The following is an 18,064-nucleotide window of genomic DNA, read 5'->3' as shown; positions in this document are numbered from 1 at the left end:
TGTTCAGCTGTTCACACTGTCTGAAACCAGATGATTTTACCTTTTTAAGGAACAGTCTGACATTAATGTTTTATTGAACATCAACTGAGGTGTGACTCTGCTGTTCATACTGCTGCTGTTTTTCTTTATATTAAATTCACCTCTCATATTATCTGACTCTGACATGAATCCTGCTGTGTGTTTCAACCTGTATGGAAAAGTATAAAATAGTACATTTGAATTACTGCAGCTGATAAATATTATTAATCTAGATAAACAAATAAACAGAGCGGAGTGAGAAAACTGTACACTAATTGAGAGAGTTGATAATATGAGTAATATAAGTAAAGCGCTTTTTGATTACACTAAAAAAGTTGATTTTTAGGAAATTACAATATATGAGTGAAAAACAGGGTGGGAAAGTACTTTGTGGTCCCCACCAGGATTCATCTGCACTGCTGATAAATACTTTATCAGTATTTTACTTTGAGTTCACTTCAGTGAGCTTAAAACTTCATTATGTAGTTAGAAAACCAAATACTGTGTTCATGTTTTATGTTTTATATGAACATACTATTGAATTTTCCATTAAAGAAAAGGTACAAAATGTTTGTGTATGCTGTCAATTATAGTTCTCAGAAAGAAAGAAAATTGGAATCGGCAGGTCAGACTTTTAAAAGAACGTAATTCAGAATCGGCCAAGTAAATTGAAATCGGTGCATCCCTATAAAAAAGTTCAGCAGCACCCCCCTATGGCCATGATAGCAATGAAGGCAAATCCACAGTGGAGAGATGAGAAGAGATGCTGGAATTGTGAACTGAAAATAAAAGTCATTTGATCACATGTAGTTTCACTTTAACTAACTATATATATCTATGCAGTTTAAACATTTAATACGTTTTCTGCCTTGTACCAAGCAGATTTCTGGAAAAGCTATGAAATGCTATTCTGTGAATGTGCCTTTGCCAAACACATGCCTGTGTTAGGATATGCAAAGATGTATGAGGCAACTAAGAGGAAGAACTGAGAAAGAGAAAGCGTGGTGTCTTCGGGTGTTTGTTACTGAGAAGTTGTAGCTAGAGGCAGGAAGTTGTTAGGGCCGAGAGAGAATTGGTAGAATAAAAGAGAGGATGCTATTACACACCCACAGTAAAGCTTGGGAGTGATCTTAGACATACAGCAATGCAGCTTCCATTTGAGCCAAGTGGGTCATGGGGAAAATCAGGGCGTTGAAGCTGTCTGATAGTCCATGTTAAAGGGAACTCTAGGAGCTACAGCTCACCAGAAACAAAAAATTCTGCTTCCTTACCAACCTCGAACACAGACCTCTTCTCTTCATTTATGGTGTTTTTGGGTGAGCATGAGACAGACATCACTTGAAACTCAGGGGGACTGTTCTAATGAGAGCTCTCTGGTTTAGAGATGCTTGAGAAGAAGCAAACACTCTAGGCTCATGTGTCAGAGATGGACTATGTAAACACTTCACAGAAAAAGGAAGAGACTGAAGAGATTCTTGACTTGAATAGCCCACACACAGGGGTAACGTGAATGGAACCCCATCTTCTTGCACTTCACCTCGTCTTTTAAGATGTATACAGTGGCAGTGTTTCTATAAACCCTCCTTCATGAATTTAGTTTTCCTGCATTCAAACTAAACACAGTGGGAGCCTTTTTGTGCAGTATCTCTTCAAGGACTGAGATGTCTACTATCTTTTCTGCATTACTACTTCTGACTCATTTGTGATAGGAGAGAGCAAAATTAGTTTCACCTCCTTAGGAGACTGCAAGACATCAAACACTGAACATTCTTTCAGATCAACGCTTTGCCGCCCTAAATGCTTGGTCAAATTTGATGTGCAACATGACTTATAGTTAATTAGCTTCCCACATGCATTGCACTTTGCCTTGTTGCTTTCATTAATAAAGTGAAGCCACACTTTTGAGTGTTTACAGCAGTCCATCTTTCACTACTGTTGTGATGTTTGCCCTGCGTGCTTGTATCTAAACAAATCGATGTGCTGTTGTGTTGATGCATGACGTAGACGGGTCCTGGCAGACAGCCACGTCCTTGCACATATGTAAACTTTGTTTGCAATAATAAATAAAGGGTTATTGTGTTTAGGAACGGATAAGCAGAGTTGAAATTCAAATTTAACGGGTACCTGGTTCTTGGCATTTTGGATTTGGTTCTAATTTGGAACTGGTCACTGCTGTATGTAGCAGTGATTGACAAGTGGGCATTTAGTATGGACAGCTATGATAACTATCACTTTTGTATAGCTGATTGTTGTTTCTGGTACCAAGTTATTAAATGTGCTAGTAGTTGATCTAGTAAGTAGTTAGTAAGTAGTTAATCTAATATGGACGTGTGAAGTGTGACACAAAGGTTGCCCCAGATGTTACAGCTGACTGTGTCATTCTGCAAAATTAAGACCACATTAACTTCTTCCAGTCCTGCCCCCCTACCACAGACTCATTTTTTGGGGGGGACAAAGGATGTTTAGTGGGCGATAGCAGGTCAACAGTATATGACACATTAAAGTGGTATACATCATCTGAAAGCTTGGAGCCTGAACATTAATTTGAGATGCAGTTCAGCACTTTGTGTCAAGGTTTTCTAGTCATAAGTCTGTAATAAACATTGTGTTTTGGTTAGGCACCTATTCAAATTTTGAAAGTTTAGAGTTTATAAGGGATTAGAAAAATTCCAATGGTCAAAGGACCCCTTTGAAAATGGCCATGCCAATTTTTCCCTCACCATAACTTTGGAGCGTTATTTATCATGCTTCCCGCTAGCATGACATGGTATTCATACCATTGGATTCCTTAGGTCTTCTAGTTTCATATGATACCAGTATCTTCACTGTAAAAACACTGAGCCCGCTACAGCCTCTGAAAGACAGTAATGTCACCCGTGGACGCTGGTGTCCTCGGGGAATGGAAGAGGTTAAAGAGTGTACAGCCAAGAAAATGACTTGTTTGTTGACACACTTACGCCTACCTTCATGCTATTGTCACTTAACATTACAATTACTTCTGTAAAAGTCTAACCTGATTTTGTTTTTTTGCAAGCTCCTGCTAACTGCACATTTTTAAAATCTAGGACTAATGTTACACCTTCACAGCAGATAGTGGGAGGGATAGCATAAAAAGGATAAGACATATTAGTTAGTTGTGAATTAACTGGACAGAGGTTGGAGGGAGGGCCCTCCATTTCCAGGGAGGAACCTCAGAAAAGGATCTTCCAAATGATTTTTAAAAAGCTTGATCAATGGAATGTAAAAACAGTCATTAGTGCTCAGCTACCTGTTTAACAGCAGTTCTGAAACTATGTGTTACTTCTAGCAGCTGATGGGACAGTTAGAGCTGCAACGATTAGTCGATATATCGATTAGTCAATCAACAGAAAATTAATCAGCAACTATTTTGATAATGAAATAATCATTTTAGTCAACTTTAAAGCAGAAATGCCACATATTTGCTGGTTGCAACCCCTCAAATTTGAGGATGTGGAGCTTTTCTGTGTCATACATGATGTTAATAATGATAAGTTTCAAATTTCAGATTACTTTATTTTCTTGACAGGTTATCTAATTGGATGGGAGTAGTTTATCTGTTATGTTTTACATTGAGAACAGATATTGTAATGTAGTCTCAGGCAAATGGTTCTAGGCCGCAGATCTCTAAAATCAGGGATTTTTTTAACCTTCATTTAGCATGCGACATATTTGCACTGTTTGCCCCATACTAATTTCCATCTGCTGAGAAGTGGACACTAATTAGCCCGCAGAACACCTCTCAGCAATTTTAAGATGTCCGTCTGCACCACTAGATTGTATTCATGTATTCTCCTTTCAAGAGTATATATGACTCTTGTGTGCAGCTGGCACTATATCCAATCTACCTTTGCTCAAAAACGACTGATGCGTAAAGGAGTGAGCTGCAACTGTGAAGCCCATGATGACTCAGAGGAAATCAGCGGTTGATTTAGTTTTTCATGGGTTTGTCAAGGACATGAACACCTCAATGACAGTTAGGCAGTTCATTGACTTTATTAAATTATTTATCAGACTGATCCTCCGGGCACATTACGTTATTCCATGTTTTTCAGAAAGGCTCGTGTTTTGACAGGTCATTATGGCCTGATAGAGGACATGTGTAAAAATATCTGTTGTATACTAGTTAATATTGTTTTCAGAGGGAAGGTTAATGTCACCCACTCATTGACTTCATCAGCTAATTACCTGTTTTGAAAGTATTTTGCACCCACCACCACCAACAACAACAGCAGAATCAAGGTGAGCTGTTGTGTGAAAGGTGTGTACTATTTACTACTAATAGAAAAAGTTCATTTTAGTATATGAATCATTGGGCGACTCAAACTACCATAATATGTTGCCTGTGATAATGACAGTATAACTAAGTTAATGTGTGATATATTGCAAGACTATTATCTCCGATATATCCTGAATGAAAAGGAAAGATATCCCTAAAATGGAAAATTTTGTACAAGGCTTGTTGCTCATGATCGCCTTGTGAGAGGGGTTGAACAGGGGAGAAAATATCACAAGCAACTGGAGGAGAAGGTGCAGCTGAAGAGCGAGAATAAGAATGACTGTAACAGGGTTGTAATGACACAGTCTGCTGTAGTTGGATATATTCAGAGGAGTGTTTCCCACAGGATATTGTGAGACTGTGGTGGGTGGATTAAAATGTACATCTTAAAGTTAAACGCATCAGTCTGGTACACTTTGAGAGCAAAATTAAGAGGCTAGATCTATGAAGAACTTTGTGCCTTTTGTAAACAGTTTGATGGAGCCGACATGACAAACGTTTTGGGTTGAGTAAATTTCTGCTGTCAGTCAGCCTGCTGAAGACAGTTTAGCCAGCTGTTGTCCTCTCAGCTCCCCAGGAGCTGCCGCTGACAGACGGATGTAAGTCACGTCTCGCTTCCTACGTGGATTCCCAGTCAGCTTTGTTGAAACAAAACACAACGTTAGAGATCATTCATGTTATTATGAGAAGTGTAAAAATATTTCTGGTTCATTATGAAACTGTGGCGGGACAAATTAGACTGTGGCAGGCCTCCATGGTCTAGCTAATTAATGGGAAACACCAAGAGGCATAATTTACATTTAATAGATTGTTCTATATATGTGACAGATCAATTTTTTCTTCATAAATTTTGATTATAATTTTCTATTAATACAAAGGTAGATCTTTCTTTAAATGCTGTAAGACTTGCATTGTGATTTGTCTGGTTTAACACGTCCCATGTTTGTTCCTTTCAGTGTAAAGGTCTTCAATTTCTTATCTTTGTAGGAATTTTTATGTTGCCACTACCACCAGGTAGTGCCTGTGAGCGGGGTGCAAAATTAGCTTTTTTCCCCCACCGGCTAAATGGCTAAGAAACGTTCACATTTTACCAGCCACTCAATAGTCCATTGTTTTTTTGGCTGGTGAGTGAAGCAAACCTGCCAGCCACTTGCATGTTGTACCAGCATTTGGCTGGTGGCTGATGCTAATTTTTTTCCCCGCCTGTGAGTCAGCTAAGCAATGTCATGGTTTGTAGAGCAGCCCCTTAAAAGTCTGGGAGTCCCAAAATGAATCTTGCATTGCCAGTCAAAACATGCTTTTTCAAATTGCATCATTGTCTACAGAACAGAGAATAAAAGCATAAACAGGCTGCAAGGTTTTACAAACCTATCTTGTCTCAGAATGATATACCTGTCAACCCGACTGTAATGGAAATAGGGACACGGTTGATAGAAAAGTATAAACGTGTTGCATCGACACAGACCGCTGTGCTGTGCTTTTGTGCTCTGCTGCTTTCACATCCAAGGCTGAAGGTTTGAGAGGGAGCCTTACAACTCCTGGATCATATCAGACTCTTCAACTGCTTCTTCCACTCTTTTTTTTTTTCTATTTTTCTACTTATTCTCTACTTATTTTACATCATGTAATTCTGTTTTTAGCAGAGTCCAGACCCTGTGAAGGGTGACAACCAGAGATGAACCCTGTGACAGCGGTTTCACGAGGTTCAATGTGGGTTGAACACGCTTTGCTCAGAGTGTAAAGTGAGTCACTGTCACTTGAAGTAGCAATGAGGCTAGGAGACGATGGCGTTTCAGTTGAGAGAGTTTTTGTCATCTCTGCAGTGCAGGAGGGTTTATCAGTGCAGCAGTATGTGAACGAGGGATGATAGGGTTGTCCAGATCAAGGTTTTTTTGGACCAGATCCTGATCTGAGTCCTTTAATATTGGGTATCCGCTGATACTGTACTGGACATTGAAATAACTACTAAATTTGGCACACATTATTTTTCACACTTCTTGCAATGCTGAAGGTCCTGGTTCAAAACTATTGAGTTGATAAGTTTAAATTGTAGATATGATATGAATGTAAATGTAACTGGGACAACGTGACTCCAGAAATTGACCTGACATGATCAGCTAGAGAGAAGACGTATCACTCTGTTGGTGTTGTGAGAACCATAAGAAGACTCAGTCCATTTGCAGTTGCACAGTAGCGTTACTGAGTGGAGGTTCCACCCTCACAAATACTCTTTGGCTGAGTTGTAGTTTTGTAGTTACTCACAGAATTAACATTAATTAGCGACAGCTGCCGGCAACACTTTTCATAAGAAGGAAGGAAGAGTGATAAAAGACTTGATAACTGATTTTGTTAGCCGGAAATTAGCAAATGTATTCTGACAATCCAGGTGTCAGAACTCAGTGTGTCCTTAATTTTCACCCGTGTATATGTGGTGAAATAGTCGCACTGCAGGCTGTGAAAAAGGAGAGCAGCTATGCGACACTAGCAGGCTGAGAACTGTAGATTACAGTAAATGTGGCATCTGCTTTTGATTGGGTTTATTTTAGCCGATACGATCCATACAATTCTTTGGCACATTTCACTGTGTATTGATAACTGCCTGGGTCAGCTATGATACTGATCCGTAGATGGATATTGAACGTGTGTGGCCCTGTTGTGTTCATACGTTGCACTTCAACCCCACACAATTACAAAAAAAATTAATATTTTCTGTGCACAATCTGTCTGTTGCCAAGGTAATAACTGATTAGGTTGAAATGCTCTGTGTGAGTCCTACACTGTGCCTGCTAACTCAGACCTTGTCTGAAAGGCAGCCTTTATGTTTGTATTTCCTCCTGCGGTTGGAGTACCACTACAATCAGATACTGTGCATTCAGCCCAGCGTAATGAGTAAATTAAGTAATTAAGACTTCACTTGCTGTCTACGACCTCTATGCGCGTATGTCTGTTTGTTGCCATGGTTACATGGCATCTAGCCTGTGCTGCTACCCCCAGAGTTTTGTGTTTCCACAGCTTAAAAAAAAAAACCCTCTCTAAGATACCCCACAATGCTGTCGTCCAACTGCTGCTTCTCTCTGGTTGCCATGGAAAGGGCCAGCCTTTGCTGAGCAGCAGATTTCACGACGCTCCTGAAGAAGAAATTCCAGGAACAGGCAGGAAGACTAATAGATTGAGGAAGTGATTAGCGGAGGCGGGACGTGACTGGAAAAAAACTAATCGGGGAGGTGTTTCAGTTAAGTTTTGGGGATGTGGGATGGTTGACATAGAAAGATGTAAGAAAGCCAAAAGAGTAGGCGAAGCACGGCGTGGTCACCTGGGCGCGCAGTGGTTCGGCCCATTGTCATCTTTCCAAGGTAATTGAGTCAGGCAGCTGTTGATGTGCTCTTAATTGCATGTTTGACATTATATGAGACTGGAAGGGAATCACCAGCAATGCTGAGCGGGTCTGATAATGGCTCGGAGGAAGAGAAAAGAGTGACGTGAGATAAAAGGCTGAGGAGGGGCTTGTAGAGGGAGAGAGGAGAGGCTGCAGGAGGCTACTGCATGTTTGTGTGGGAATTAATTCTCACCAGAATTGCTGGTGTGCACTGTTTTGAAACCTGCACATTTGTGTAATTTGTATGACGGTGTTTTCCGTGACAATGTGCTGATTTTCCATGTATACATACACAAAATACGCAGCAGAATCAGAACCCATTAGAGCTGATGGTGTCTGCTTAAACTCCTCATTTTCTTTTGTAACGCTCCCTCGGATCACACACACACACACACACACACACACACACACACACACACACACGAACGCACATGCAGACATTAGCCAGTCATCTACCATCGCCGCCATCTAAATATCACATTTAAATGCATGTTGCTGAGGGCGCTTTTCACTCACAGAGGCACAGACGACGGCATACAGAGGAGGTGTGACCTCCCTCCCCATGGGTGTAGACACACACACACACACACACACAAACACACAAACACACTGAGACAGACACACCACACGCACAAATTGTAAGACTGCAGTCACTGGCACTCAGAAACCTCATTAAAGACCTGGAAATAGAACACACAAATACGTGTTCACAAGATGCGTTCAAAAGATGTATTGCACACACGCTCACACTCAGGCTGTAACACAGACTGGGAAATGCAACACACACACACTCACACATACAATCACCACATAAACAAATATAACACATTTGAGGTAATGTTACAGATGCATACATTCACTGACACATGCATACACACGGTAATGACCATCTCGGTGTTGTAAAATATGTTCCTATCAATTAAAGTCAGACATGCTGAGTTGCTGTATGAATATTTATGAGTTGTTTCCAGGGCGATGTTGCGTAACTCCGAAGCTGTTTATTTTGGTCTCTGTTGGCCCCACATTCAGCGTCATGATAGAATTATAAAATGGATGCATTGTGTTGTGTGAAGGATAATTAGTATAAAATGTCTGTCTCTTTACCGCTCGTCTCGCACACTCATTTCTCCGTCTCATCGGCTTTGTGTCTAAGTCTCGGTCCTTTATCTCATTTCTTTCTGTCATATTCTATTTCCTTGTTATTCTTCTGCATATTTTTTCCTTTTTTGTGCCGGGGTCATCTCTCCTGTACACATTTTTTTTTATCCAGTTTTTAGCTCTACTGCCTCTGTTTCTCTTCCTGTTCTTTTTGCAACTTTACTTTCAGTCTGTTATATTCTTATTCTTCCTCATGTGCACCTGTTCCGTAGTTTTGTGACTCATTATGCACCAGCAACCAGTGTTAACTTTGGTACTTGATTTTGATTTAGTATTACTGCAGAGCATTTAGAAGCCAGATTCACTCACTTGTTCACTTATACAATGTTCGCTATCTGGGTTTAGCTTAAGAAGAAAAACTAAAATGTTGGATAACATAGTGATATTTCAGCGGTGAACATCTAGAGTCATCTCAGTTTTTGTTGGTGAAATGAATACAGCTTTAGATGTCGTCAAAGTTACTAAATCTCCTCTGCTTGTCTGTTCCACCTTCATTGTACATAAGATCCTTACCGTCATCTCACAATTGCTTGCATGCATTAAAAGCCTTTACTCTCAGTTGATACAGTTAAGTTTTAATATTTTTTCAGGTGAGAAAGCAAACATGTTGATTCCCAATATGTGGTCAGTTTAACGCTCAGATGTTTTCGGAGATGTGAGGAGCTGCTGGCCGTCAGTCATGTGATACAGTCATGTGACTGCATTGGATGTGCGCCGGATGCATGCAAATAGGCGGGTGTTGAGAGAAAAAGAAATACTGTGAGAATTGCAGATCCTGCTTTTGATTTTGAAGGTCAAAATCGGAAACTCATTTCAATCGATTTTCAATTTAGAATCAAAATCGTGACACTCCTAATACTGATTGTACGTTTGTATGTGATTTCAAACACAGCCAAACTGCAAAGCATCTATAAAGAGAAAGTAAAGCTATGATGTAGTCCACCAATGTTGTTGTGCTTAAAGTTCTTCTTCTTTTTTCCGTTTTATTACAGGAGTCAACCAGCATTAAGATGCATTACCGCCACCTACTATGTTGGAGTGTGAAGTGCTAAAGTTGACGTTAGCGTTGCTAGAAAACCGGAGGTGTGGACAGTTATGTAATGACTTGGCTCTCTAGCCTGTGGAAAAGCAATCTGGTTCTTAGAAGCTAGTTGAACCAACTGCAAACCAGCACCAGCCCAGAACCAGCACTAGGTTCCAGTTGGTGGGAAGGCGTATCAGGGTTCCTCTTCAGAGAGCCCTGGAGGGTGTGGAAATGACTCCCCTCTTTGTGAAGCTGGCTCAGGTTGTACCATTTAGTGTTATCATCCTGATCCTCAATAAAGACATCTGCTTTAATGTAGGATGACTCACACCTCACTCTGCCTCTCGCGCCCACCTTTTCCTGATCAGCAGTAGTCTTAGTCACACACTGTGTATAGATGCACATGTGCACATGTTAAACACCTGAGCTGAGGGAAAAGATATATAAATCCTGACGTCATAGTGCCGTTGTGCAGGAAAAAATCTGAAGAAAACAAGATTCCTCCCAGGCTGAAAGCAGGATGATGAGAACATCATGTGTAGGGGTTAATAGATAAATACAGCCGTGGTTCCAATTACAAGCACATCAGAAATGTAAGCTTGTTGGAAGAGGACAGATACGCCATTTACACCTGGCATTAAAATGTGGTCTGTATCTGGATGTGTGATCTGGATATGGAAAAACTTACGTCAATGCAAGATGCACTCAGAACACATTGTGATTGGAAGATGATCAGATCAGTCAGTTTGTGAGGCTTGCGTTACGATTGGATCTCAGCCAGGTGTAAATGTAACCCTTACAGCTTGACCACATCCATGAGGAAAAAGTTGAAAAGTCACCTAGCTCCGCCTCTTCCTGCTAGCTAAACGAAGCCCCATGAATGACATCCATTCATAGCAGGTCTTTTCTAGACCTGGGACACATCATGTTTGTTGAGAAGTCCACCTAGCTAATTTGCATATTGAGATCTGATCACAGTGAATGCAAAATTGTATAAACAAGGAAGCATTTTAATGCCAGGTGTAACGCAAGAGTCATATCTCAAAGCCATGAATAGGTACATCAGAGTTAAAATGACATCTTTCCCATTTGGCAGTTAATTATTGCAGGTATTGATAATATTTATACTAACTCAAACTCTTGTAGGACTGCTTTTAAAATGAGATCTCAAGATCGTTTATCCATTAGTCTGTTTTAATACAAATAAACATGCAGGCTAATGTACACACACACATGTACACGCATCATTCTCAGTACTGTTTTCTCATTTTCTCGGAGATGTAGAGCTGTGTTGCTCTGTGGAGGCCTGCAGCTGAGTCCACACGGATCACAGCAGGCCGTCAGTTCCTCCCACGTTTCCTGGGTTCGGAAGGTCATTAACAAACAGACCCATGTGCACTCTGATGACACGGTTAATCTCAAGATGTCTCCATAGAGGTGCGCCGATCGATCGGCTGGTGACCAAAATCGGCCGGTTTTCAGCTGACCGGTCATGACCAGTGACTGGCCGATCAGTCTCATATCATACTATACATCTCTAGGTTCTCTTATTTGTTAGCATGTTTACTACCAACAGCTAACACATTTAAACGAGGCGAACAGTGGCACAAACTCGCATGTAGATGTATTAGGTAATCTAGCAGGGTCTGTGAACACATCACTGACTCATGTGTCAAGGGAATTTTTTCCTCTGTTTTTGTTTTTTCTTTTTTTTTTTTTTTTTGCTGGTTTCCTGCTTCCCAAGTTGATTTGCATTATGTTGATGTTTGGGGATTTAGCATGTAGCCAAATAAAAGACACAAATGGGTCAACACAAACATTCAAAAATTATTCACATGTTGATTTAAAACGTATTTAAAGCTTAAACAAAGCTGAATTTTCCACAGCTCAAAGCAAAGACCTACATTAATATTTCAAATGTCCAATAGTCTTTCTTTCACAAAGTAAAAAGCCATGTTTTGAATTCATATCTTCCTCCCACACTGAATATAATTAATACACAGAGTGTGAACTATACATGTGATGATAATTAGTGGGATATACAGTATTACCCAGCTGAAGCACAAAGGATTTGACACCTGATGTTTGTGTTTTCATGTAACAGACACACAGGGTGTTGTATTTTCCACCTCCTGCCCTACAGCAAGCTGCCATTCTCCAGCTTTGATCACAGCTGTCACTGTGTATTATTTGGCTGCACTCGTATGCGTCTAACCCTACATAATGGCCAGGCAAGATTCAAAGATTATTTTTCAATTTCTCCTCCTTCAGTGACCGCAGAAGAGCAGTACAATGTCATCGTCCTCCTGTCACCTTTGCTTCAGCATCCCGCTGTGTTTGTTTTTCATTACTGACCCACATCCTCATGGGGTAGAGTTGTGTCAACACCCTGGGGCTCGTACCACCATGTGAAACCGCAGATAATGTTTCCTTCTCTTTCTGGCACTGCTTGCCTCCTCATGGTGTTCATCTACACCTGCCCTATTTCCTGGAGCTGCTGTAACTGCAGAGTAGTGGGGGAGGGAGGGGGGTTCCCAGTAGAGACTGATGGTTTTGTCTTCACCATAATGATCTGAATCTGAGGTGGGTCTGGTTTTCTGCTGCTGTTTATCGCTGAGGCTGCTAAACCTGCAGATTTGATGACCACTTCTACTAACGTCATAAGAATTCAATATTATTTTATTATATAAAACCTTATAGACCTTCAGGGGGAAAATGGGCATGTTTCATCTCTAAAACAGTGGAGTATCAATTTCCCCAAGAATCAGTCATTGCTCATTTTTAATTAATTTCAAAAAGAGACCCCCACTGCACACCTGTCCTCCTCAGTCTTTCTATTCTTTCTGCGTCAGCCTCGGTTTAAATAAATCTTCGTATGTGCACCCCGGGTAGACCGGCTATCACTTTATGGAAGCTAATTGGGATCCAAACAAAGAATAATGAATGACAAAAAAGTTTTACCTCCTGCCTTTTTTTTCTTGCCTCCTACAGGGAGGAGGAGGAGAGCCTGCGGGACAAGATACGGGCAGACCACGAGCGAGCGCTGCAGGAGGCAAAGGAGAAGCTGCGAAAGTCACGTGAGGACCTGCAGGCGGAGATTCAGACAGAGAAGAACAAAGTAATGGAGGACCTGAAAAAGAAGGACGTGGGCCCTAAACCCTTGCCACCTGTCCCCATGCCCAAGGTGGTGGGCGTCAACGACGGCGAGCCGGTAGAGCCCGACGTCAAAGAGAAACGTGACAAGATTCGAGAGGTAAGACGACCGGATGTATATGTTTTTTTTTAAATATTCACTTCAACTGATTGTATGCTGCTGTCTTTGAAGCTCTTCATGGGACCGATGCGAGTTATTTCAATGCGTCTCGTGTCACTGCAACACACTTAAGGAGCTTGTATAGCAGAACTGCAGCAACAGCCCATTTCTTAATATCCATATCCACCTGCGGCTGCAGTTTCTCCTTCATTTGAGTCTTTTTTTTTTTTTTCCTTCAGTCCAGGTTAGAACACATAATTATATTGCCTAAGACTTCTGGTGGAACAATTCGACTTATTTTTCAAGGGTTTCAAGGGTTAGTCGGCAGCCTGTCTGAGTGAATGAATTAATCAAACATAGCGATGTGACTGAAATTAGGTCGTTTAAAAAGTCATGTCTGCTTCAGTAACTTTTCAATGATTCGCCCAGCCCTAAGCTCAACTTATACTGTATACGTCTGAACACATTTCTGTTGCGTGCTGTCTGTTTTCGGCGCCAGCTCTTATTTAAGGCAACAGAGAGCCAGACGGACAGTGCCTGCGCAGAATGCAGATGGTGCTATCTGGTCCCGCTCTCTATAGACACTAAGCCAACCCCAAGCCTATCTCCCTCTCTGTGCTGCTCTCCTTTCCTTTCTCCTCCTCTGCAAGTTCTCCTGCATAATTACCTCATATCATCTCTCTTGAAGCAGCACTTGGAATCAGAACGCTCGCCACGCATGGGAGCTGGCCCATTCACTCCAAACCCGCCTTTGTCTCTAAATGCCCCTTTTGTTCCCTTCATAATTACCATTCAGAGAGAATGCCATACACTCCCAAATGAGCAAGAAAGTAGCAGCTGTATGGGCTACAGCACGGTACATTCCCCTTTTCCTGATTGCCCATGATTCCAAGGAGAAATCATAATAGCACACTGCCATACAATTGCAACCACAAGACAGGCTTTTTTTTTCTCTCCCCCTTTTTAAAATCATGGCCACGAGGCTGCCATTCAGCCTGTATTTTGACGTTGTAAAGTCAAGTCCAAGAAGGAGCATCAGCATCCATCTTTGTGTCATCAATTGCGTTTCATGTAGACGGTAAGTAGTGTTTTGGGCCGTGGCAGCTGTTGAACCAGTCTGTTACAACATTACTTTCCATGGGATTATACCATCTGTCTGACTGTACTGGTATTACTGTACATGAAGTCTGACACTGTTTTAGGGTTATTTTGGTTTGGTTTAAAATCTGGTCCAGTGCAGAGTTCGTGACTGTGATGGATCAATGTTTGTACTCGTGTGCATGCTTCCGGTTATCATGACCGGAGGGGTTTAGATGATCATTTTCGATTACTTTCCATTCATCTAGCCGCGAGGGCTGTTATGTATGGTGGTGCAGTCACGAAATACACACACTGATAACACCATTTAACAAAAAGACAGTAATTACTTTAATGCATTGTGTAGTGAAAAATAATCCTATCAAACAAGATAGTAACTCCACTCTGCTTTTCTAAACTCTATGTAGTTATTGAGTGTTCAGAGCTGTCGCTGAGCAGAACTTGGAGAAATGTATAAATGCTGAGTCCAAAATGTACATATGTCCATGTTTATGTCTAATTCTCCATCTTAATTAGAAGGCCCATATTAGGTCCACATCTGTACTTCTTAAGCATCCCAATCAGTTACTTTTAAAATAATCTGGTTTATTTTGCTTGATCAGTTGATCATGATAAATCATCACAACTTAATTTCACTACACCTTCGTGTCTCTAGATCAACATCTTGGTGGTGTTCATCTGCTCTGCGGTTTGTGAATGAAGTAATGTCTGGTTGCTGGTTATGTTGCCTGTGGACACTGAAATTTTGAGCTTCTTCAGTTCAGCTGTGGGTGTGAAATTCTGGGAAATTGGTGAGATCCAGCAGAGTGCTTTTGCTGTGCTGTGGACCAGTCATACCACTCAGGCCCTTTTGTTCTTCCAGAAATAGAATGAACCTCAGTTTTATGCCTCTCAAATACATATTTCATTGACTGTTCAGAACACAAAAACCACCCCATTCCACGTTATCCATTAGCTCAGAGCTCTATGCTCTTTTGCTATTCTGCTAATTATGCGACCCAGACATTAGTGGCTATTAAACCTTTGTCAGGAGATGGAGAGAGCTTTAGGGCAATGAAAGAAAAGGAATGGGTTGAATTTGACTATTAACTGTTCCAGTACAATTCACCTGTCACATCATGAGGTATTGTTGGCCCAGAGCTGTTGAAATAAGCCGGCTGTTGCAGTTAATGGGCCATGGTACAAAGGCACAGTTCACTTTCAATAAGGTTTGTTCATCAATAATGTTGGAAAACACTAGTTAGGAAAGCCAATTTGTCCATAATGTAGAAATCAAAAGCATCTTTAATCTAATGGTAGAAGGTGATGCTTTTCCCCCTTTTCTTACTTTTCATGAAGAATTCTTAATATAAATAAGTTATTTATGTTTTGGAATCTAGTAAACACGCAACGTGAAGAAGTTTCCCAAACAAGTCTCAGGGATACATTAAAGGTATAATATGTTACTATTCCGCATTAAAATGTCTACGAACAACTAGACTTATGTTATATATTTTGTTGAATTGTGTACTTACATTATCCCAAATGTTTCCAAAAATTTTCAGACCCAGAGAAATCAGTCATTTTAATCAAGGTAATGGTCACACCCAATTTACCAAAGATCATACGCATACAAGATAATACGTCGGCGTTGTGGTTATTTGACAGAAACTGTTATAAATTGACTTTTATTCAGTTTTAAACTACATTTTTATGATAAACTTTTTAGATCTTGGTTGTTTTTGACTGTATCTGTTAACCGGATGAAGATTTTTAGTTATTGGACGTCTGGATCTTAAGTAATCAGAGAAACAAGCTAAGCAAACGTTAGCAGCAGCTCAGCTAGCAGTCCCTCCCGGCAGTCCGGTGCCAGCCAAACAGTGTCAGAGAAACAGATTTTTTTTTTTTTATGTGAAACTGTATTATTCAGTGTTTTCAGCTGTTTTAATCATCGGGTCTGTTTGTTCTGGAGAGGAGGAGACCTCTGCGGATATTTCACCTCACAGTAAAAACATCCTGAACGATGAACACTTGAGTAATCCCAACCCGAAGAAGCTGGTTGTTTTAACAATGAAGGCAACAACTCCCATGGTCCCTCGCTACTTCACACCATCATCACACTCCGTTTTATTTTATTGTTTTGATTGAGAGACCCCTGGCAGCTGAAATTACATATTGTGCGTTTTAAGAATGGGAAGCCATGTAATACAACAAAAGCTCAATTGAATCTGCTTTGTGCACACAATGCCGGCACACAGAACACAAAAAGAACCGCGAATCAAACTTGACGGTTGATGGACAGATGCTTTTGTGCAAGAGAGGATCATTTACTGACCTTGTCAACCATAATAAAGGGATTATTCTTTAACTTTGTCTTCTTAGGGAAAATGCTTAAAACACTGACTTCACAGACAAAGACTGAATATATCTTAAACATAAATGTCGTGTATATGATCACCAAGATAGTGAAATTGTGTTCAATCATGATTATTTGGCTAATAAAACCTTAAATGAGATGTATGAATAAAATTGATTAATCTAAAGATACTGTTTAAGATGACCAATGAGTAGGCCTTAACCTTTTTTTTTTATCAAACTAATAAATAAAAAATAAAATAACACGTAGTAATTTCCTCCCATTTTAAAATAAGTTTGTTTAGATACCTTTCATCATGTTCTAATCCAGCAGTCATTCAACTTGTGTAGTTAGTCTGAGCAGCTACAGCCCTGACTTCAACCACCTTCAGAATCTCAAACATCATTAATGACTTATCAGAGGAAAAATGACACAGCCAGCCTTCGATTGACAGATGGTTACCGGTGACTGCAGTGCAGAAACACCGCAGACTTGAAAAGAAGAGGAGAATCTGCTAGATCAAAGTCCTGCGGCCTACTTGAGCTCGTCGGGAGGCAGAACGAGGTGTTGTGAGCCGTAGAACTGATTGCTGAGTTGGCTCGCCAGTCACTCAGCTGTGACTGCTGAGTGAAAAGCAAACGATTATAGATTTGTGGGCTGGCATCGGGGAAGGTGCGTGTGTGTTTCCCTACAGATCTATGGACTGTGGCTGTAAAGCTCAGATAAATCGATGGGTAAAACAGTCTTCTTTAGTGCGAATCTAAATGGCGCTGCTTTTCCAGATGTATCGGTCCATAAAGAGACAGTGAAGGTTTTCAGATAGAGATGTGGAATATCTGCAGAGATGGCAGCGAGTATCCCCCTCCTCCATGTCTTGTACTCTTTTTCTCTCAAGCATCCTTTCTCATTCTCTCTCTCTCTCTCTCTCTCTCTCTCTTACTCTTTTCAGAGGCTTGACAGTGCTCGGCAGATGGCCTTGTATGTTGATTGCACACCAGGCCTTTACTGTATGACTGTGTGTGAGTGTGTTTGTAGCACAATCGCCTCCGGGGTAGGGCACGGCTCAGCTTTCATCATTCCCTCTCACTCCGTCTCTTTCTAATTCTTCCCCTGCTCTTGCTGTTTCTCCTATGTTTGTATTGAACCTTCTTCTTCTCACTTGCTCATTTTCTTATCATCTTTCTTGTTTTTACCTCGATATCTTTCTGACCATCACCCCCCCCCCCCCTCTTTTCTCACTTTGTGCAACAGTCTCACGCCCTCCGTCTCCCTTTCAAACTCAGCTCCTCCCTCCGTCAGCATCATTTGGCCGACTCCTCGTAGGAATCTCCCGCATCCAGCCACCGTTACACGGCTCATAAAATCATCCGTTGTCGCAACGATTGCCGTATTTTGTGCTGAACAATGAGTACTTCACATCCTCAGACAACACAGTATATTATTTTTTAACAGGATGAGCAAGATGAAAAAGAAGCAGACACTGTCACAGGGAGAGGTTGAGGATG

At 41.0% G+C, this 18,064-nt stretch overlaps 1 protein-coding gene across 4 annotated transcripts in view; it reads left to right on the top strand.

Annotated features, from left to right (window-relative positions):
* man1a2 (mannosidase, alpha, class 1A, member 2) overlaps window positions 1-18,064 on the top strand; it is a 148,126-nt gene that overhangs the window by 24,322 nt on the left and 105,740 nt on the right. For all 4 annotated transcript variants that reach the window (XM_044365186.1, XM_044365183.1, XM_044365184.1 and 1 more), the window contains one exon: window positions 12,865-13,126. In XM_044365186.1, coding sequence (XP_044221121.1) covers window positions 12,865-13,126 — 262 coding nt within the window. The remainder of the gene's footprint in view (window positions 1-12,864; window positions 13,127-18,064) is intronic.

The sequence above is a fragment of the Thunnus albacares genome, chromosome 11, assembly GCF_914725855.1.
Source record: "Thunnus albacares chromosome 11, fThuAlb1.1, whole genome shotgun sequence".
NCBI classification, from domain to species: Eukaryota; Metazoa; Chordata; class Actinopteri; order Scombriformes; family Scombridae; genus Thunnus; species Thunnus albacares.
This window is presented reverse-complemented; position numbering and strand designations above follow the sequence as displayed.